General features: G+C 55.5%; 1 protein-coding gene across 5 annotated transcripts in view; it reads right to left on the bottom strand.

Moving 5' to 3' along the window:
* Positions 1 to 461: 461 nt before the first annotated feature.
* PDZD4 (PDZ domain containing 4) overlaps positions 462 to 20,922 on the bottom strand; it is a 28,805-nt gene continuing 8,344 nt past the window's right edge. Inside the window, exons 2-9 of one of the 5 annotated variants that reach the window (XM_029240708.1) lie at positions 5,744 to 5,997; positions 5,214 to 5,459; positions 4,542 to 4,632; positions 4,030 to 4,128; positions 3,378 to 3,440; positions 2,826 to 2,927; positions 2,475 to 2,585; positions 690 to 2,284 (exon numbers count right to left, since the gene is read on the bottom strand). In XM_029240708.1, coding sequence (XP_029096541.1) covers positions 734 to 2,284; positions 2,475 to 2,585; positions 2,826 to 2,927; positions 3,378 to 3,440; positions 4,030 to 4,128; positions 4,542 to 4,632; positions 5,214 to 5,221 — 2,025 coding nt within the window. In that variant the 5' untranslated portion in view covers positions 5,222 to 5,459; positions 5,744 to 5,997 and the 3' untranslated portion in view covers positions 690 to 733. Of the gene's footprint in view, positions 2,291 to 2,474; positions 2,586 to 2,825; positions 2,928 to 3,377; positions 3,441 to 4,029; positions 4,129 to 4,541; positions 4,633 to 5,213; positions 5,460 to 5,743; positions 5,998 to 20,922 lie in introns of all 5 variants that reach the window. The other 4 variants (XM_029240707.1, XM_029240706.1, XM_029240705.1 and 1 more) reach the window with 4 other exon arrangements.

Genomic DNA, 20,922 nt, shown 5'->3' on the forward strand with positions numbered 1-20,922 from the left:
AGGAGGTGACCTCCAAGGTGAGCCTGGCAAGCCACATCGGAAGCTCCCAGTCGCCACACCTCAGAGCGGAGGCCATCTGCAAAGCTGCTTCCCCTTCTTGCCTTCATTCCCCCACCTCCCCTCCCCCCATCCCCCTCCCTTGCTTCCCCCCACCCCCCTCCTTCCCAGCTATCGCTCGGGGATTCCACCTCTTTCAGGCTGCCTGAAGGAGCTGCCAGCCCTCAGAGCAGGTCCACAAAACAAACAAACCCAAAAAACAACAACTGGCAAGCACAGAAAAGGAAAAGAACCACAGAGATCAGGGTTGCCTTTGTCTACAAGTAACGGACATTCTCTTGTGCTTAGGACAGTCTTCTTTGCCTCTGCTTTTCAGCTGACTTCCCTGTCCCCAAGTGCCCGCAGTGAGAGCGCTCTGGAGGGAAATGCGTGTGTCTGCATGCGTACATGTGTCTGGGCTCGTGTCTCACACACACACACGCCTACGGCTGAAGGGGGGGCCGATACGGGTCTGCCCCCAGGCCAGCTGTTGATGTGGTCTCTGTACTTGGGGAGAAGGAAGTCACCCATGGAGAGAAGCGTCCCTCGTCCTCCAGGGGCTTCTGTCTGGTAACAAAGTCGCACGCGCACACACAGACACACGCTAGATTCTAAGGGAGAGCAGAAGACGGGGTCCCGGCAGGCTCAGTGGACCTGGGCCAGGGCGGAGGACCCGTGCCCTGGAGCACAGCTGGGCTCAGACAGTGGTGACAGAGAGCAGAGGGTTGTAGACCCGCTTCCCGTCGGCTGAGCGCGTGCCGTGGGCCAGCATCTCCTGGATGGTGATCCAGTTGTCCAGGATCTTCTTGCTCCGCTTCTTCATGGTTTTGCGGTGGCTCAGGGCGATGATGTTGAGCTCAGCCTTGCTGTCGCCGCTCTGCTGCTCCCGCAGGCACTCTAGTCGGCTCTGCATCATGAACTCGCGCCGCTTCCGCTGCTCCCGGGCCCGGATCAGGTGCTGCTTCCGCTGCTCCTTGCTCCAGTAGCGGCCCATCTTCATCTCACTCACCGCGTCGTCGTCGGTGGTCATGCCGCTGCGCTCCTCCCGGATCTTCAGGGCCCGGGCTTTTAGGAGGCGGTCCCGCACCGGTCGCTTGGCCACATAGCGGGTCCCGTCGCTGCGCACCTTGACCTTCCACTCCATGCGGGGCGCATCGGTGGCCGCCGCCGCCACCCCACCCACCCGAGGGCCACTGGCCAAACTCAAGGGGCCGCGGCCCAGCTCTTCCAGACCGCGCGGCGGGGCCAGCTGCATGCAGCTGTGGTAGTGATCGCCCTCCTGGCCCTGGACGCGGTGGCGCCGCGACAGGTAAGGGCTGCCCTCGGGGCCCACGCGCTCCAGGGTCACCCCCGTCTTGGGGCCGCGGCGGACCCGCTCCCCCGAGTGCTGTCTCCGGCCCACCTCGGGATCCCGGGAGAGGGATCGGAAGTTGGCGGGACCCCCCTGCGGAGGGGCAGCCTTGGGGTGGGCGGCAACAGGGGGTGCAGAGGGGGTCCGGTTCAGGTTGGAGTTGCCCCCGGCGGTTGCCCGCCTCAGGGGGCTCTCGGGCAGGGGTTCCGCCAGCAGCGGAGTGCTGCGGCAGCTCTCACCCGTGTTGTAGGCGCTGGTGCTGTCCTTGTCCGACTTCTCAGGCAGCTCGGAGATGTCAGACAGCTCGTGCTTCTTGGGCTCGCCGGCCCCCAGGTCGTAGAGGCTCTCCTCCTCCAGCAGCCAGGCCTTCATGCAGCGCTCCCGCAGCTGTTGCATCTTCTGCGCCCGCAGGATGTTGCGGCACTTGAACTCCAGGTGCCGCAGCTCCTCCTCCAGCACGGCCATCTCGTGGCCCACGCTCTCGTTGCGGTTGACATCCAGGGCACCGCTGCCGCCGGCGGCCCGGGGAAAGAGGAGGCCCAGGGGGTTGCCATTCTCCAGGTGGCACTTGATCTCCAGCAGCTCGCGGTAGCGCTCATACTCCTCATCCGTGAGGCCCGGCACGTCGCCGCCACCCAGCCCTGCGCCCTCGGCCAGCAGGGAGTCCATGCTAAAGTGGAAGTCGCGGCTCTGCAGGGCGTCCCCTTGCAGGCCAAACTTGCGCAGGGGCCCGGGCGTGTTGGCGGTACTCAGGGGCTCGTCCCCCAGCAGGTCGTGCTCAGAGCTCTCCTCGTTGCGCGTGCTCTCATCCGTCCTGCCCACCCCGCTGTCCAGCTCCTGGCTGTTGCTCAAGCCTGGGCCCGCATCAGGGGCCCCTTTCTCCTCTTCGTTTCCAAGCTGGAGCTGGAAGATGAGCCCCGCTCAGTCTGGGACACACCAGTGGGGGCGCCGTGGGGGGAGGATGGAGATCGGAAGGGCTTTCGGGTCTGGTCCATCTCCCGCAGCCCCCCCAAGCCTCTATCTACTCCGTCTGCCGTCCTGCCCGCCCTCCCTGCCCTCCCCCCCACCGCCTTTCCTCCTTCCTCACCTGCTGGGCAGGGGGGGATTTCAGCTTCTGCGCCCGCAGGTCTCCCTCATTCTCAGAGCCAAAATCATCCAGGAAGTCATCCCGGTCACTGTCCTTCCACCGCTTCGCCAGCTGCAGAGACAGGCCCGTGCTGTCCCCACTGCCTTAAGGACCTCCGCAGACAATGACCTTACTTGCGTCTAGGTCCCAGCCCACTCAGCCATCAGAGGCCACAAAGGGAAATGGGCCCCGAACACCCCCCCCACCCTCCATCAGTGCCAGGTTGTTGGCATGTTTGTGCCCTAGTCGGCAGCTTTCAAGACAGAAAGCCCCACGTCAGGGGACCCAGGACGCCCTGTTGGGCACACACACCTGGCTCTCAGGCCGGGCCACCAGCAGGGAGATGTTGGTATTCTCCTCCTGGCTCAGGATGGCCACTGCTTCTTCCCGGTTCTGGACGTCCACACCATTTATCTGTGGCAGGCCAAGGGACAATCAACGAGGACACCAGGGCTGGCTCTGGGGCAGGCTCCAGTTGAGCTACAGGGGTCCCCTCGCAGGGAGCTCCAAAGCGAGCACCCTGGGCCAGGACAGGCTCTCGAGCTCTGGCAGGATGGAGACAAGTGGAAGGTGCCGGGGGCGAAGACAGCCTGGCCCACACAAGAGCACACGTGCTTGAAGCGGCGAGGAGCAGGACGCACGCTCACGTCTGGGGCACGGAGGGACAGGCTGGTAAGGGGCCCGAGCAGAGACGCCAGCAGAGCCCACAGGCACATGGGAGCCACCGCGTGGTTGTGCAGGAGGGAGATGAGTCCTAGCCCTGGTTTCAGGCCCGGCGGGATGCCCGGCATCAGGCTGGGCTCTGAGCAGGAGAGAGCTAGAATTGGCTGAGGAGAGCTGGCGGGGCCTGCCTGCCCTGCTCACCTGGATGATGCGGTCTCCCTCGCGGATGCGGCCGTCTTTGGCTGCGATGCTGTTGGGATTCACCTGCAAGGCACGCGCATCATGGGGACTCGGCCCCCTCCCTAAGGTGCCCGTCTGGTAGGAAGGGGCAGCCTCGCCTCAGAGGCCCCAATGTGAACGGAGGGCTGATTTTTTGAGCATGGCAAAGTATGGGAAAGTACCCAGCACCTGCCAGATGGGTGGCGGAGAAGAACCCCTGTGATTACCAGCAGGGCTCCTGAAGGACGTGGTGGGAGAACACAGCCTGGCTGGACCACATCCTGCCTTACCCCGCAAGGCCCCACTGTTCCACTATGGGCACAGGTCTCCTGGGGAGGACTGCCCGGCTGGACACACGCCGAAGCCACTGGCTGCCTTCCTGTGACGCTAAGCTGCCTCCTTACGGGCAGCCTCAGAGCCCTGGGCAGCGTGGCAAGGCTGTGGGGATAGGGTGGCATGGGCGTCTTCATGTGCCACACCCTGCCTCAGCGCCTGCCTCCGTGCTGCCCTGGCCCCCTCATAGGTGCCGTACAGATGGGCACCCGAGTCCAGCTGTCATGTCCCAGCACACAGGAAGGCACGTGGAGCTCCACTGCCTTCTAGAAGATCCCAGCCGCCCGTCCCGCCTTCATACCTCTCCAACGTAGATGCCCAGGTCCTCCTCGTCATCCGTGCGGTAACAGACCATCAGGCCCAGCTTGTCCCGGTGGCTAGTTTTATACAGCTCCACCTCCTGCCGCAAGGGGGATGGACAAGCAGAGGGAGAAGCTGCAGGGACGGCAGCCTCGGCCCAGCCTAACCCCCCAGACCGCATCACCTGAGCTGAGTTTCCAAAGGTCTCTCTTACCATCCCAAATGGCACGTGTGTCCTGTGGTGTCCCTTACCAGGAAATGCCCAAGACACACACAAGACACACAGGACGCACAGCATACAGACATGCGTGGGACACAGACTCGCCAGCACACACTGACAGAGGGACCTCACCCGTGTCCTCCCCAACTCAGCCCAATTTGGCCCTTGAGCCCTTCAGCCATGCGTGGGAAAGAGCCGAGAAGCCCAGCCGCCTGGGGGTTCGGGAGCCAGGCCTGAGCTGGGCCACAGACAGACGCCCTGGGGCTGGCGCCCAAGGCTGGCCAGCAGCTCACCTCATACTCCAGCTCTTCCATATGGTCTGCCTCCTGCGGGCTGCCCTCCATGAACTCCGCCGGGTCATAATACTCATGGCTGATGGGGGGGCTGCCCAGGAGAAGCGGGGCGTCAGGCCAGCCATCTGCTCCCCTCTCTCCCTAGCCCCGGCTCCCAGCTGGCGGGTCCCAGTACGCTCGGCATGGAGCCCCGCTCGGGGTGCAACCTTGGGAGGTGGCGGCCCAGCTACCTCTTCTGTACCCCCTCCTTTTGATCTACATGCATCTATGCAAAGACCAGGAATATTTCTTGAACAGGAGTGTGAGGGCATCTGCAGCGAGGACCCAGGCATGCCTAGCTCTCCCCGCCCCGCCCTGTCCCATCCCATCCCACCCCATCCTGTCCTGTCCGCTAGTTCAGACTCCTCTAACCACGCCAGCCAGCAGGGACCGACTTCTCCAAACTGCGGGTGCCCCTCCCACCTGGCACTGGCCCCACTCATGCAGTGCCCCCAGGAGTTATCCAGGCCCTGGAGGACTGCTGGGGAGCGGAGGAGGGCCGGGCGGCCCTCCTTGCCCCGAGGCTAAACTTGGCTACTGCCAGCCCCAGGCCTACCTCTCTGTGGAGGAGGGGATCCCGGGATGACCTCCCTGCCGCCCGGGGTGAGGCTAGCGAAATGAGTCAGCGCTCACACAGTCATGAGCCACCAGGCCCGGATGAGAGGCCCTTCTTCCGAGCGAGCCAAAGAAAGAAGCCGAAGAGATGGAGGAAGTTCAGAGCAGGCAGAGAAATGGGACAGACAAGGATGCAAGAAGATTCAAGGGATGATGCTTGTGAGGCAGAAGACGATGGGGCGGCAGAGGAGGAGAAAGGACAGAGGAGGAGCTGAGGACCTCAACCTTCCGGCAGCAAAGTCCCGGGACGGTTCTCCCTTGGCCCTGGGGGTAGATACAGTGGGGAGCCTGCGTGTCAGGACCCCCAGGCCCATTCAGTAGCTGCTGTCCAGCCAGAGGCTAGAGGCCCGGAGATGCCTGAGCCCTGGGGTGAGACGGTCAGCTCTGGAGGCCAAGGAGCCTGCTTCCTGCCCGGGGGCAGCCAGTCAGGGTCTCCCTGCCACGCCCAGAGCTGCGACAGTGTGGCCTCTGGGTGGCATGGGGCAGCCACCCCAGGTGGCTTGCCCTCTCTGGAGGCAGGGCCCGGGGCCCTCCTGAGGGCGACTCACAGCTCAGACGGGACGTACGGCTCCAGGATGACCATGGGTGGGGTGGGTGGGCGCAGCTTGCCCAGCGCCATGATATGCTCGAAGGTGATGTCGGTCTGAGTGCCACTGTCCACCAGCTGCAGGTCGTGGGAGGAGCCATCGCCCCGGAGGCGGGGACTGCGTCTCAGCACCTGGATCACCAGGGGCTCCTTGGAGGCACGCAGGGCCTCCAGGGTCTGCTCCTGAGACAGCTTGGAGAGCTCCTTCCCGTTCACCTGCAGCAGAGACATGACATGTCCCCGTGAGGACCCGCTGAGGCCCTGCTTATCCCTGGGCGCCCTCATTCCCAGGTGAACCCCACTTCTCAGCCCTGCCCCCGCATGGTGCCACGCCCCGAGGGCCCTAGATCCCCTTCGGCCGTCCTCCTCCTTCAAGCAGCACTGAGGCCAGAGCTGGTGTGGGAAGATCACGGGGAGCCCCCTTAGCAATGACCGAGCATCTGCTGGGAACATCCAACATATCAAGGTGGGAGGGAGACCTTGACTCCCTTCTGCCGACAGGAGTCAGTCAACAAATGGGTTCAGGTGAGAGAGTCCGGAAGAGCAAGAAGCCTCAGAGGACAGGGTCTCTGTCCTCAAGGGAGCAACGACTCACCACAGAGAAAAGGCCAACACACACCGAGCCTAAGAGAGGTGCTGAGGAAATGGCCCTTACAAGACCACTGTTGTCCCAGTCTTCAATTCTCACAGTGCCACCCCCTCCCCGGGAGTCTCCGGAGAAGGGTTTCTTCACAGAGATGCCCAATGCAATTGCAAAATCATGTCTTCCAGGCTGCAAAGAACAGGCCAGCCCTGGATGTCGTTCCAGGAAGACAGGCTGTCAAAGGAAAGCACAAGGAGTCCTAGGGACCCCTGGCCAGCCAGTGGCTCCTCTGATTCATGGAACCCAAATAATCACCTTGCTGCTACTTGGTTATGTCCTTGTAGATAGTAGTTTCAGTTTTTATGTTCCCCTCTCTGTAATCTTCGCATGGTCAGAAAAGATTTTTTTAATCAGGTCTGTCTAATTATTAAAAAAAAGCAGTTTCGTTGTAGAACATTTGAAAAATACAGAAAACCATAAGGAAGAAAACAAAAATCGCCCACCATCTCAAGGGTGTAAAAGCTGTGAATGTGTTGGCATATTTCATTCCTGCTCTTTTTCCAATTTGTAACTGCAGGCGCCCCGAGGCCTGGAGCATGCCAGCCTGCGCGTGGACCGTCCGTTGTGTATTGGCTTGGTCCCTACTGTCCATCACTAGTGGTTTTCAATTTTATTATAAAGAAGGTTGCAGAGACACATTTTTTGTATGTTCTGTACATATTTTCTATGTATATCTTTGTGTAATCTATGGTTGTTATGTTAGAGAAATTTTCCAAAAGTGGAATTATGGGATCAAAGGGTATCAAGGAAACAGCTTGTCAACCAAGAAAGTATTAGTTATAAGAATGTGGTCAGCACAGCCCAAGAGGATCTGGACAGCTGGAGAGGCCGCAGTTATAAAGCGAAGAGGGAACGGAGCCCGCGGGGCCAAGTGCATGGGAGAAAAGGGCTGGCTGCTGACATGTATTTGGAGACGCGTGTGAAGGGTGGACTGGCAAAGCCTGGGCACCAAGGGAATATGAGGACTGGCCTTGAAGCCCTTAGCAGAGCCAAAACTGTCAGGAAATGCTTGAGGCAGCATTAAACACAGCCAGTATCGACCTTTCAATGGAACAAACTTACAACTAAATGAATTTTATTAAAAACAAAGGCAAAAAAATAAATAAATAAAATTAAAAAATAAAAACAAAGGCAAAAGCAAACATGCATGTTCCTTATATAAACACCAATATTTAACATTTAACTCAACCCTCACGATTCATTAAGAAAAGAAAATTCAATAAAGTCAGGCAGATGTGACCACAGGAAAAACCACCTCCAATGAATCTGGCTGCTTTCAGAACTTTGAATAAAAGAGAAGTCAGTTTTACTGAAACCATTTCCTCTAATATCAAGAACAAGACAAAGTTGTCCACTCTCACCACTATTATTCAATATAGTTTCGGAAGTTTTAGCCACAGCAATCAGAGAAGAAAAAGAAATAAAAGGAATCCAAGTCGGAAAAGAAAAAGTAAAGCTGTCACTGTTTGCAGATGACATGATACTATACATAGAGAATCCTAAAGATGCTACCAGAAAACTACTAGAGCTAATCAATGAATTTGGTAAAGTAGCAGGATACAAAATTAATGCACAGAAATCTCTTGCATTCCTATACACTAGTGATGAAAAATCTGAAAGAGAAATTAAGGAAACACTTCAATTTCCCATTGCAACAAAAAGAATAAAATACCTAGGAATAAACCTACCTACAGAGACAAAATACCTGTACGCAGAAAAGTATAAGACACTGATGAAAGAAATTAAAGGTGATACAAACAGATGGAGAGATATACCATGTTCTTGGATTGGAAGAATCAACATTGTGAAAATGACTATACTACCCAAAGCAATCTACAGATTCAATGCAATCCCTATCAAACTACCAATGGCATTTATCACAGAACTAGAACAAAAAATTTCAACATTTGTATGGAAACACAAAAGACCCCGAATAGCCAAAGCAATCTTGAGAAAGAAAAATGGAGCTGGAGGAATCAGGCTACTGGACTTCAGACTATAATACAAAGCTACAGTCATCAAGACAGTATGGTAGGGCTTCCCTGGTGGCACAGTGGTTAAGAATCCGCCTGCCAACGCAGGGGACACGGCTTCGATCCCTGGCCCGGGAAGATCCCACATGTCATGGAACAACTAAGCCCATGCACCACAACTACTGAGCCTGTGCTCTAGAACCCGTGAGCCACATCTATTGAGCCCACGTGCCACAACTACTGAAGCCTGCATGCCTAGAGCCCATGCTCTGCAACAAGAGAAGCCACGACAATGAGAGGCCGCGCACTGCAACAAAGAGTAGCCCCCACTCGCTGCAACTAGAGAAAGCCTGCACACAGCAACGAAGACCCAACACAGCCAAAAATAAAAACAAATAAATAAATTTATTTTAAAAAGACAGTATGGTACTGGCACAAACACAGAAATATAGATCAATGGAACAGGATAGAAAGCCCAGAGATAAACCCATGCACATATGGTCACCTTATCTTTGATAAAGGAGGCAAGAATATACAATGGAGAAAAGACAGCCTCTTCAGTAAGTGGTGCTGGGAAAACTGGACAGCTACATGTAAAAGAATGAAATTAGAACACTCCCTAACACCATACACAAAAATAAACTCAAAGTGGATTAAAGACCTAAATGTAAGGCCAGACACTATATACTCTTGGAGGAAAACATAGGCAGAACACTCTATGACATAAATCACAGCAAGGTCCTTTTTCACCCACCTCCTAGAGAAATGGAAATAAAAACAAAAATAAACAAATGGGACCTAATGAAACTTAAAAGCTTTTGCACAGCAAAGGAAACCATAAACAAGATGAAAAGACAACCTTCAGAATGGGAGAAAATATTTGCAAATGAAGCCATTGACAAAGGATTAATCTCCAAAATATATAAACAGCTCATGCAGCTCAATATCAAAAAAACAAGCAACCCGAACCAAAAATGGGCAGAAGAACTAAATAGACATTTCTCCAAAGAAGATATAGATTGCCAACAAGCACATGAAAAGATGCTCAACATCACTAGTCATTAGAGAAATGCAAATCAAAACTACAATGAGGTATCACCTCACACCTGTCAGAATGGCCATCATCAAAAATCTACAAACAATAAATGCTGGAGAGGGTGTGGAGAAAAGGGAACACTCTTGCACTGTTGGTGGGAATGTGAATTGATACAGCCACTATGGAGAACAGTATGGAGGTTCCTTAAAAAACTACAAATAGAACTACCATATGACCCAGCAATCCCACTACAGGCCATATACCCTGAGAAAACCATAATTCAAAAAGTCATGTACGGGCTTCCCTGGTGGCGCAGTGGTTGAGAGTCCGCCTGCCGATGCAGGGGACATGGGTTCGTGCCCCGGTCTGGGAAGATCCCACATGCCGTGGAGCGACTGGGCCCGTGAGCCATGGCCGCTGAGCCTGCGCGTCCGCAGTCTGTGCTCCTCAACGGGAGAGGCCACAACAGTGAGAGGCCCGCGTACCGCAAAAAAAAAAAAAAAGTCATGTACCACAATGTTCACTGCAGCTCTATTTACAATAACCAGGACATGGAAGCAACCTAAGTGTCCATCGACAGATGAATGGATCAAGAAGATGTGGCACATATATACAATGGAATGTTACTCAGCCATAAAAAGAAACGAAACTGAGTTATTTGTAGTGAGGTGGATGGATCTAGAGTGTGTCATACAGAGTGAAGTAAGTCAGAAAGAGGAAAACAAATACCGTATGCTAACACATATATGTGGAATGTAGAAAAAAAAAAAAGAAATGGTTCTGAAGAACCTAGGGGCAGGACAGGAATATAGACGCAGACATAGAGAATGGACTTGAGGACACGGGGAGGGGGAAGGGTAAGCTGGGACGAAGCGAGAGAGTGGCATGGACATATATACACTACCAAATGTAAAACAGATAGCTAGTGGGAAGCAGCCGCATAGCACAGGGAGATCAGCTCGGTGCTTTGTGTCCACCTAGAGCGGTGGGATAGGGAGGGTGGGAGGGAGACGCAAGAGGGAGGAGATATGGGGACATATGTATACATATAGCTGATTCACTTTGTTATAAAGGAGAAACTAACACACCACTGTAAAGCAATTATACTCCAATAAAGATGTTAAAAAAAAAGAGAAGTCAGTTTTTGAAATAAAATGCCAAATATAGATGGTGAGCATCATTATAAATATTTTCTTTTGTTTTTAATCCTAGAGTGACTATCTTTTGTATCTTAAACTACCATGTTTCTTCAGTCCCTTGGAATACTTTTAAAGAATCTCATCGTGTGAACTTTAAATAAATAAATAAAAATAAAAACAAAGGCAATGAGTCCTCCAAGCTCATGGCTTTCTAATTATTTTACTACACTTTTATCTGGCCTAGTGTGTCTGGAAGGAGACACCATAGGGCAGTGTGCGACTGTGCATGTCTTCCCATCCCCGCGTTCAGTGACATCGGGCTGGTGGCCATGGTAGGAGTATTTACACCGTGGAAATCGACAAAGGCTCCAAACGAGGGCTTTGGGTTTCAGAACATTTACCGGCTCCCCACTGCCCTTAAGTCAAGGGCTCCTGTAAGAAGCAGAAGGGCCAAGGGCCGAGAGCTATGCTCAGCATCTTTGACCGGGGTTGGTGGGGGGTGGGGGACGTTTCACCTTTTCACCATGTGCAGTGGGACGCTCAGGTGACACTGGGAAACACAGGGATGTATGTCTCCCTGGAAACGTTACCCAGCAGCAGCGTTGCTATGGAAACTGGGCCCAGGCAGTGGGAGGGGAGTGCAGGGTGGTCTGGGATGTCAAGAGGGGGATGGGCACACACACCAAGGAGCAGATCGAGGCCACCGGAGTGATGCCCCTGACAGCCCAGCAACCTTCCCCTTGACCCACGTGGCGCAGAGCAGAGGCAGACCTCTGGGTGTGGAGGCCTGGAGCTCCTGGGCCACTCCTGCAGAGAGTGCCTGGGGCTCCTTCAGCCTCCTCTCTTCTCCTCAGCAGTCACGATGGGCCCCAAGAGCTAATGAAGGTGTGTGGGACCAGGACAGGTAAGACAGGAGCCCTCCCAGAAAGGGTGAAGGCTACAAACAAGATGGGGAAATGCGGGGCAACGGGCAAAGCAGTGTGGGCCCAGGCACACGGTAAGGATCCAGCGTTCTGCCGCTTCCAGTCCTCACTCACCCTACGGCAGTGAAGACTCGCGTGCACCAGCGAAGCCACCATTCAAATGGCCCCGCTCCAGTCCCAAAATGTCTGAACCCAAGCCAGCTTCCCTTCAGAGTCCCCCTCAAGCTAAGGCCACCGGGGGGCACTCCCCACCTCCCCGGCTGCCACTGCTCTAAACCCACACCAAGCAATTCAAAATGGATCAAAGTCCTAAACGGACTGAGCTTTAAAACTACCTTGGAGGCGAGAGAACAGAGTCTTTATGATGCTGAGATAGAGAAGCAATTCTTTCTTTTTTTTTTTTTTTTTGGCCATGCCTCGCGGTATGCAGGATCTTAGTTCCCCGACCAGGGATCGAACCTGGGCCCTGGCAGTGAAAGCGATGAATCCTAACCACTGGACGGCCAGGGAATTCCCTTAAGACAAAACATGGGCAAACAAGAATGGAAAAGATAAATTTGACTATGTTAAAATGTAAAACTTCTGGACAACAAAAGACACCATAACTACAGCGAAAAGATAGGACAGGCTAAGAGAAGATCCTTACAAATGCACAGAACTGATACAGGATTCTCCAGAATAAAGAATTCCTACAAAACACTGGGAAAATACAGAACTCAGTAGGGAAACGGGCATTCCAGGAAAAGGGAGCCTGAACCCACCCATAAGCTTGAATTGATGCCCCTTCGGGACGCTGGGAAGCAAGCAGCGTCATCTTAATAGCTAGAAAGAGCCGAGGGCCGGCCGTCGGTGGAATGGCTCCAAAAAGTGTGGTATAGTCATACATGTGGCTTGTGACAACACACCTGTTTATGAATAGCACACATAGTAGAAAATGTGCCTCAGAATGACAAACCTGAATCCCCTCGGACAGAGGAGAGGAATGGGGTCAGGGATGGGAAAAACACTGAGGCCAACAAGGCCCACATCGAGGCTGGGTGGCAGTACACGCGCGTGCTGACATCATTTTTGATGCTCATACTTTCCCAAGCTCAGGAAATATTCCAGAACATCTCCACGTGGAGGAGCAGCTAGGGGGAGGGAGGCCAGCTGGGGGGCTCTTGCTGCCGTCACCCATTAGGATGTGGAATGGGTGAGACCTGGGGATGTGGGAGCACAGAGGTTTCTGGCCTGGGTGGCTCTAATACTGGCAGGGATGCCATTACTATTATTACTAATAATAGCTACAAACCAATAATAATAGCTCCCACTTACTAAGGGGCGACCGTGCCCCATTCTGCTCTGAGTGCTTTACGGCCAGTACTATGAAACAGGCACTGAGGGTACGTCCACCTCACAGATGAGGAGACTGGGGAGGCTAAGGGATTCACCGGATAGGCCCACCACGGTCAGCATCTCAGGCTGCTGAGGGGCAGGGAGCATGCTCAGTCGGGACAGCTTCGAGAAGCCCCCTCCTTGCGGGCTGGGGGCGTGTGGGTGGTGGGAACCCATGGGGGGAAGGGTGCGGAGGAGTGGGGTGAGAAGGCGGGGCTTCGGCTCAGGTGGGGGGCTCTGGGCTGGTGGTCTGGGTAGGGGCGTGGGCTGTGGCGGGATGGCTTGGTGGCAGTGGGGGTAGGTCTAGGACCCTGCGTTGGACTCTCTTCTCCTTGCAGAGGGTCTTCTCTGGCCCCCTCCCTTCGCCACCCTCCCCCTAAGCGCTCCAGCCAAGCTTATTCATTTCTTGGGCTCCCTACTCCCGCCCTCGGCACTCTCCTGCCCGCTCACACACCCTTCTTCTTGCTGCTTGCACACCTGCTCGTCACCTGCTGCCCCCCTCCTGTCACCCACACTCACTTAAGGCCAGGTGCCCAGGCGTGTCCATTCCGAGCCCAAGCGCCACTCAAGGCCTAGCGACCACCCAGGGAGAATGCCGAGCAGGGGGTCTGAGGGTGACTCGCCTTCCATCAGGCTCTGGAGGCCGCCCGAAGGCCTGGCCGGATACACTCACACCACACCTCACGTGGACCTGCGCTCAGCTTCACCAGGAACCCTTCTAGCTCAGGGAGAGCAAATACTTGCTTGCTGAGCCCATGGTCAGGGAAATCGATTTGAAGATGCTGCCCAAGGGGACCGCCCTGTGGACCACAGCTCCAACCCAGACCCAGCTGGGCTGGAAGACGCTTTGCTTCCACTGAGGACTCTGCAGAAAGGTGCCCTTGCCTTGCCGGGGGGCGGGGACCTGCGCCTCAGAGGCGCCTCTTTGCCCAAATGTGGCCCAGGTGGCCCTCCCCCTCCCCTCGCTGAGGGCCTGATTCCCGTTTACCTGGGGATCCCTGCCCTGGAAGCAGCTGCGAGCCTGGTCTGGGGCGCAGGCGCGGGCTGGAGAGGTCCCTGGAGTAGCAGCCGCCTCCGCCCCCCCCCCCACACCCGCACTGCGACCCTTGCGCGGGCTGACCCCATCACAGACCACACACTCTCAGTCTGATCGTTACCCCAGAGCGTAAAATGGTAAACTTGCTGGAGGAATCTGTCAATAACTATAAAGAACCTTGAAAATGTTCATCATACCCTTTGATCCAGTAAATTGACTCTAAGTAATAGATCCTAAAATAATCAGCATCGATATTATGTGAATCACAAGGATGTTCAGAGCAGCATTCATGATTTTTTTTATTGTGGTAAAATACACCAAACGTAAAATTGACCATTTTCAAGTGTACAGTTCAGTAGCATTTGGTGCATTCACATAGCTGTGCAACCATCACATCTATTTAATTCCAGGACATTTTCATCCCCTCAAAAGGAGACCCCCTGCCCATTCTCTCCAAGTTCACCCCAGGCCCTGGCACTCACCAATCTCCTTTCTTTGCCTCTAGACATTTCATAAGTGGAATTCTACAACAGGTGGTCCGATGTGTCTGGCATCTTTCCTCAAGCATGTTTTCTAGGTCCATCCATATTACAGCCGGCATCAGTACTTCATTCCTCTTATGGCTGAGTGATATTCCATCATATTCCAAACTACTGCATTGGGCGGACAGACCGTTGATCCCTCAACAGACATCGGTTTGCTTCTACCTTTTGGCAATTGTGAATCACGCTGCGGTGAACATTTGTGTACAAGTTTTTGAGTCCCCGTTTTCAAATCTTTGGGGCCATATGGTCATTCTACATTTAACTTATTGAGGTACCAGCATTATTTTTAATGCCCAAAACTTTACAACAGTCTTAAGCACAAGTGTCTGCCTCGAGACTTCCCTGGTGGTCCAGCAGTTAAGACTCTGCGCTCCCAATGTGAGGGGCCTGGGTTCAATCCCTGGTCAGGGAACTAGATCCCGCATGCTGCAACTAAAGATCCCGCACGCCGCAGCTGAGACCCAGCGCAGCCAAATAAATAAATAATTTTTTTAAAGGTGTCTGCCTCATCGAAGTGTACAGCTGCCCTACCAGAGTCTTCCAATAACAAGCCTGTTTCTCAAAAGAGATATAAAATGGCATGTGAACTATGACGATTGCCATGTAAAGTATGTTTATGGAAAGACTGGGAAAGAATATATAAAAACATTGTTCGAGGGAAACGGAAATCTGAGAACTTGCTTTTTTCCAAACTTTATATACCACGGCTAAATTGTTTTTTGAAAAAATGTTTACAAACTTCAAAAAAAATAGCATTGCTGACCCCAGTTCTGAGAGTGTGGATCTCAGCACGTGGGAGGCAGCTGACAGGTGAAGGTGGGGAGGGAGGTGTGAGTCCACGGAGGCTTCATGATGCTACAAATGTGCCAGCTCACAGGGTGCACGGGGGCTCACGGGGCTTTGAAAACTATTTGGAATGGATGTGCCCGTTATGTATATTCATTGGTACGTGCGTAAGTATCAATTATCACACAATATCTTCTTTAAAGACTGGAAGGAGGGACTTCCCTGGTGGGGCAGTGGTTAAGAATGCGCCTGCCAATGCGGGGACACGGGTTCGAGTCCTGGGCCGGGAAGATCCCACATGCGACGGAGCAACGAAGCCCGTGTGCCACAATGACTGAGCCTGCGCTCTAGAGCCCGCGAGCCACAACTACTGAAGCCCGCGTGCCTAGAGCCCGTGCTCCACAACAAGAGAAGCGACCGCAGTGAGAAGCCCGCACACCGCAACAAAGAGTAGCCCGCCAAAGCCCACGTGCAGCAACGAAGACCCAATGCAGCCATAAATAAATAAATTTTAAAAAAACTACAACAATCTAGCCTGTGCTCTGTTCCCCTGAGGCCCCAGGCTCGGGGGCAGTGGGCTGCTTTGTGCTTCTACTCCTGGGCAGCCCCTGCAGGTGGTACAGCCTCTGGGCTCAGGCCCCTTGGGAGCAGGCCATGAAGTCACGTCAGACTTCACATCCAGATCCGATCTGAGGAAGCTCGGGACGTGCTTTCTGGCCCAGGTGTCCCCAGAATGCAAGGGGCAGCTCCCAGGAGCCTGGAGCCCAGATGGGGGCAGAGCCTTCACTCCAGGACCTCCGGCCTGGAAGGTGGGGGAGATGACTCACAGCCTCCACCCCCAGGAGGGCCCCACGCCCACCCCACAGAGCATCAGGAAGCTGGTTCTGCAAGGCTGGAGAAGGGCCTTGTCATGGGGCTGCCAGCTGGTCTCAGGCCTGGGACAGGACAGAGCAGACACCATCCCACCCCCCATTTCCCCCATGCCCCTCCCCGTCACACCCACCCCCCACTGGTTCTAGGACTGCCTTTGCAGAGAGGTTCTGCGGGTGGCCAAGGAGTGGGCCCTGAGCTCCCCCAGCCCAGTGTGTGAGCAGAGGGCGGCAGGAGGCCCCTGGGTGTGGAGGCACTGACCTGCGAGGTGCCAGCCTACGAGCGGGGGAGCACAGCCAGCAGGCCCCCAGGTCTGCCTTCAGAGGGAGGCCGTGCCCAGCCCAGCCCCTCAAGGTAGGCCAGGCCCCGGGGCAAGGCCCCTCACACCGGCGGAAGACAGGTGCCTGTGGCGGCGGGGAGTGAGGTGAGGGTGGGAGGGGTGCGGGAGAGGAGCCATGACACAGCTGGCTCACAGCTGACACACAGCTGGCACACAGCTTGCACACAGCTGGCTCACAGCTGGCTCAGGGACTGCCTCAACCCAAGCTCCAAAGGAGGACTGTGAGGCAGTGCGGGGGGGCACGCGAAGGCCTTTCCGACGATCCAGGGTGTTGGGGGTGAGCAAGGAAGCAGAGGGCCCCCAGCGTCAGAGGCTGAACCCGGGCAGGGAGTCTGGGTGCCTGGGCCACTTGCCACTGCTCAGGCGCTGAGGGGGGCCCTGGGGAACACCCAGTCCCTTATCCCCAGGGGGCCGAGGACAAGGGATTCCTGGCACAAGCCCATGCTGTGCTGTCTCCCCGGGGCTTCTCCAGGGATCAGAGAGACATGGGAGAATGAGCCCAGGAAGGGAGGGGGAGTGGGATTTCCTCGCCGCCACCCACCCCACCATGCCGGGTTGCTCTTTCGGGAGCTGAGAGGCAGCCTGCTTCAAGCTGTGGGCAGAAGCTTGAGCCTGGTGGGATCCAGCACACAGCCCCTCCCACAAGGGTCCTGGTTGGAAGGTAGGAGGGAAAGGGGGGGCAAGGCTGCAGCTCAGAGGGTCCACGGCAGAGCGCAGGAGGTGAGGTCGGCACATGGGGTGTGGGTGCACCAGTGACCCAGTCCCTGATCAGCCAGGAACCACTGGAGGGAAGAGGGCACGTGTCCCGGAACAGGGCATTCGGGGACAGGCCCACTGCTGGCTCAGAGCCCAGGCTCACCCAGCACTGGCAGAACAGGAGCAACAACCTTGGGCAAGACAGACATGATCCCCACGTTGTTTGGGGAGACCAGTGCCGGGGCAGAAATGAGCATACAGAGCCTTGAGCTTGGACGGGGGCTGCTTTAGATAGAACGCACAGGGACAGCCTCTCTGGTGACATTTGAACTGAGACCTGAAAGATGACAAGGAGCCAGCCATGCTAGGGACTTCGAAGAACATTGCAGGCAGTGCTAAGCCCTAGGATGGAACGACTTAGCCCTTGCTGGAGAATAAGGCACGTAGGGGACAGGGCGGAGGCAGGGGACAGACCGGCAGACAACTGCAATGGCTCAGCTCAGGGGGTGGTAGTGGAGACGGGGCTACCATGAGCTGCTGCTGAGCTGGGGAAAATGACCAAGGAACCGTGAGGGAGGAGGGACACCGAACAAGCACAAGAGAAGATGCTCAACGTCACTCATCACAAGGGAAATGCAAATCAAAACCGCAATGAGATATCCCCTCGCACCCACTAGGATGGCTGAAATAAAAACACAGAAAATAACAGTTGATGAGAACGTGGAGAAATTCAGCTCTCACACACTGCTTGTAGGAATGTCAACAGCAGTGGACGTGGAAAACTGTCTAGAGTTCCCAGATGACCCAGCAGTAACACGAGAACTGAAAACAGGCACCCAAACAAAAACTTGTACACAGATGTTCATAGCAGCACTATTTTTTTTTTTTTTTTGGCCACCCTGCGCAGCTTGCAGGATCTTATTTCCCTGACCAGGGATTGAACCAGGGCCCCAGCAGTGAAAGTGCTGAGTCCTAACCAGCGGACTGCCAGGGAATTCCCAGCAGCACTATTCTTTTTTTGTTGTTTGGCTGCGTTGGGTCTTCGTTGCTGCACGCGGGCTTTCTCTACTTGCAGCGAGCGAGGGCTACTCTTCGTTGCAGTGTGTGGGCTTCTCATTGTGGCAGCTTCTCTTTGTCGCGGAGAAGGGGCTCTAGGCGCGCGGGCTTCAGTACTTGTGGCACATGGGCTCAGTAGCTGTGGCTTGCGGGCTCTAGAGCGCAGGCTCAGTAGTTGTGGCGCACAGGCTTGGTTGCTCCGCGGCACGTGGGATCTTCCTGGACCAGGGCTCGACCCCATGTCCCTTGCATTGGCAGGTGGATTCTTAACCACTGCGCCACCAGGGCAGTCCAGCAGCACTATTCTTAATTGCCAAAATTTGGAAGCAACCTACATTGTCCACCAACAGATGGATAAACATAATGTGGTAACATGCACCCAGTGGATTATTCCACCATATAAAGGAACGAAGTCCTGCTACATGCTACGATGTGGATGAAAACAGCCCAGCTGAGTGAGAGAAGGCAGGCACAAAAGGCCATGTACTGTATGATTCCAGAACGGGCAAATCCATAGGGACAGAAAGTAGATGAGCGGTTGCCAGGGACTGGGGAAAGGGAGAATGGGGATTGCCTGCTCAATGGTGTGAAGTTCCGTTCTGGGATGATGAACATGATCAGGCACTAGCTGGTGGTGACAACTGCACCGCACCGTGAACGTACTCAATGTCACTAATGGTAAACTTGATGTCATATATCTTTTCCCACAATAAAAAATTAAAACTGCTGTCCGGATCCAGAGACCACCAGTGCCCTTACAGAGGTGAAGACCACTGGAAAAGACGGGGGGGGGGGGGGGGGGGGCGGGACCTGGGGAACTGGTTTAATCAATGCACATCTTTATCTCTGATTTGAAGTTCCCGAGACCTGCAGACATCCCCAGCGTCCCCCCACTCCACTTACACGTATCCCAAACCAAGCCACCAAACCAGGTGTCATATGACCACTGCTACTGAATTCAAGCAGGGATTGATTGTTCTTGACTTAAAATCATGAGATGGAGGCTATCACCGGGGGATTGAGTGTAGCAGACGATAAGAGGCCCAAGGAGGACCCTAAGGCACCCTGACATTGAGCAGTTGAGGAGACACAGAGCTTAAGTCAGCCAGAGAGAAGGAAAACTAAGGAGGGAATCTGGGCAAGACAGTGCACCAAGGACCGGGAGGATGGACTGGATCAGGACGCAGAAGGGTCCTCAGGATTTGCTAAAAGGGGGCAATCGGGGAGGGCGACCTGTACAGATAGACTCAGCCTTGGGGAGCTTTTGCAGAGAATGGGGTGGAAGCGCCTTGGGGCTGTGGCTTGGGGATGTGGGAGAGCACTAACGTTTGGGTTTTACCAGGTCAGACGCCTGAGAGCGTCTGAAAGCTTGATGGGAAAGGTAGGTTCAGAAGAGGAAAAAATTTTAAATGCCAACGAAAGCGAGGGAAAGACCTGCAGAAGGTACGGCAATAAGGGAGGGGAACACGGGGGCAGGAGGGAGGGACACGGCGCGGGGGGGGGGGCAGCAGAAGGGATATCGGTGTCAGGTGAGACATGGGGGCTGACTAGAGGGACATGGGGGCAAGAGGGGACTCGGGGACAAGGGGTCAGGCAAGAGCAACGCAGGAAGCTCAGCGGGCAGTCGCGCTCCCGCAGGGCCCTGGTGGGCGAAGCGGGAGGCACGGTCCCACCCCCACCCCCGCCGCGAAGCGGCGGCGCCCAGGGAGGCGGGGGGCGGGGCCCAGGCTCGCTCGTCCCGCCTGCCCGGGCGCGGAGCCGCAGACAAAGAGCGCGCGGCGGCGGCGGCAGCGCGAGCTAGGCTGGCAGCCCTTTGGCTGCGTCTCCGGCGCCAGCAGCCGGCGCAGCCCGACCGGCCGGCGCGAGTCCTCCGCCCCCACCCCTCCGTCCCCGCTCCCGGCCGGGGCGGGTCTCCGGACCCCGCTCTAGGAGGCCTGGCGCGACTGGGCCGGAGGCTCCGGGTGGGAGGTCCTCGCCGTACTTCCCAAATGCCCTGATCGGGAATCTTTGAGCAGGCGAGAAGAGGGAGGGTAGGCTGAGAAAAGAGCCCTGGCCCGGGTGACTGGGGGTCCCGCGGGCCCCACGGCTCCCCGGGAGGTCTAGGGACCTCCCCTTTCACCCAGGGTAACGCGAGGGGGAGGGGGTTAACGACACAATTCTAGGGGCGCCCACGGTTGGGGTGAGTCTCCCAACCCCACCCTGCGGATTGGGAAACCTAGGCCAGGCGAGAACACAGACCGGAAGTTAGCCTCTGCGCTGGCGCCCCGTTGCACCCGCTATCTCAGCTCTGCTGTCGCGAGTGTCCAAGGAACACCTTGGACACAGCCGTGTCTGGCTCAGCAGGACCGAGAAAGGAGAAGCCAGGCAGGCTCTGTGCGCTCCCATCTTTTCAGTGGCCCAGCAGAAGTCCTCATTCATGTGTTCCCATCTCTGGAGCTTAAAAATTGTCAACCCACGGGAACGTTGGCGCATCTGACCGTGGACATCTGCATTCCCCTCACCCAGCTCTCCCCGGAGTGCACATTCCACCGCACCTGCTCCCTCCTCTCTACACACACACATTCCCAAGCAAAATGCTGGCACCAACGCTCTCCACACACCCCCACCCCACCCCACCCCACCCCCGGGAAACCGCGACACCCTTAATGTGCTCAGGGATTTAACACTGACACAGTCAGCACCTCTGCATCTCTCCAATTGTACTGCTAATGCCCTTATAGCTGT

The sequence above is a fragment of the Monodon monoceros genome, unplaced genomic scaffold, assembly GCF_005190385.1.
Source record: "Monodon monoceros isolate NGI ecotype Baffin Bay Population unplaced genomic scaffold, NGI_Narwhal_1 Super_Scaffold_22, whole genome shotgun sequence".
In the NCBI taxonomy this organism is placed as follows: domain Eukaryota; kingdom Metazoa; phylum Chordata; class Mammalia; order Artiodactyla; family Monodontidae; genus Monodon; species Monodon monoceros.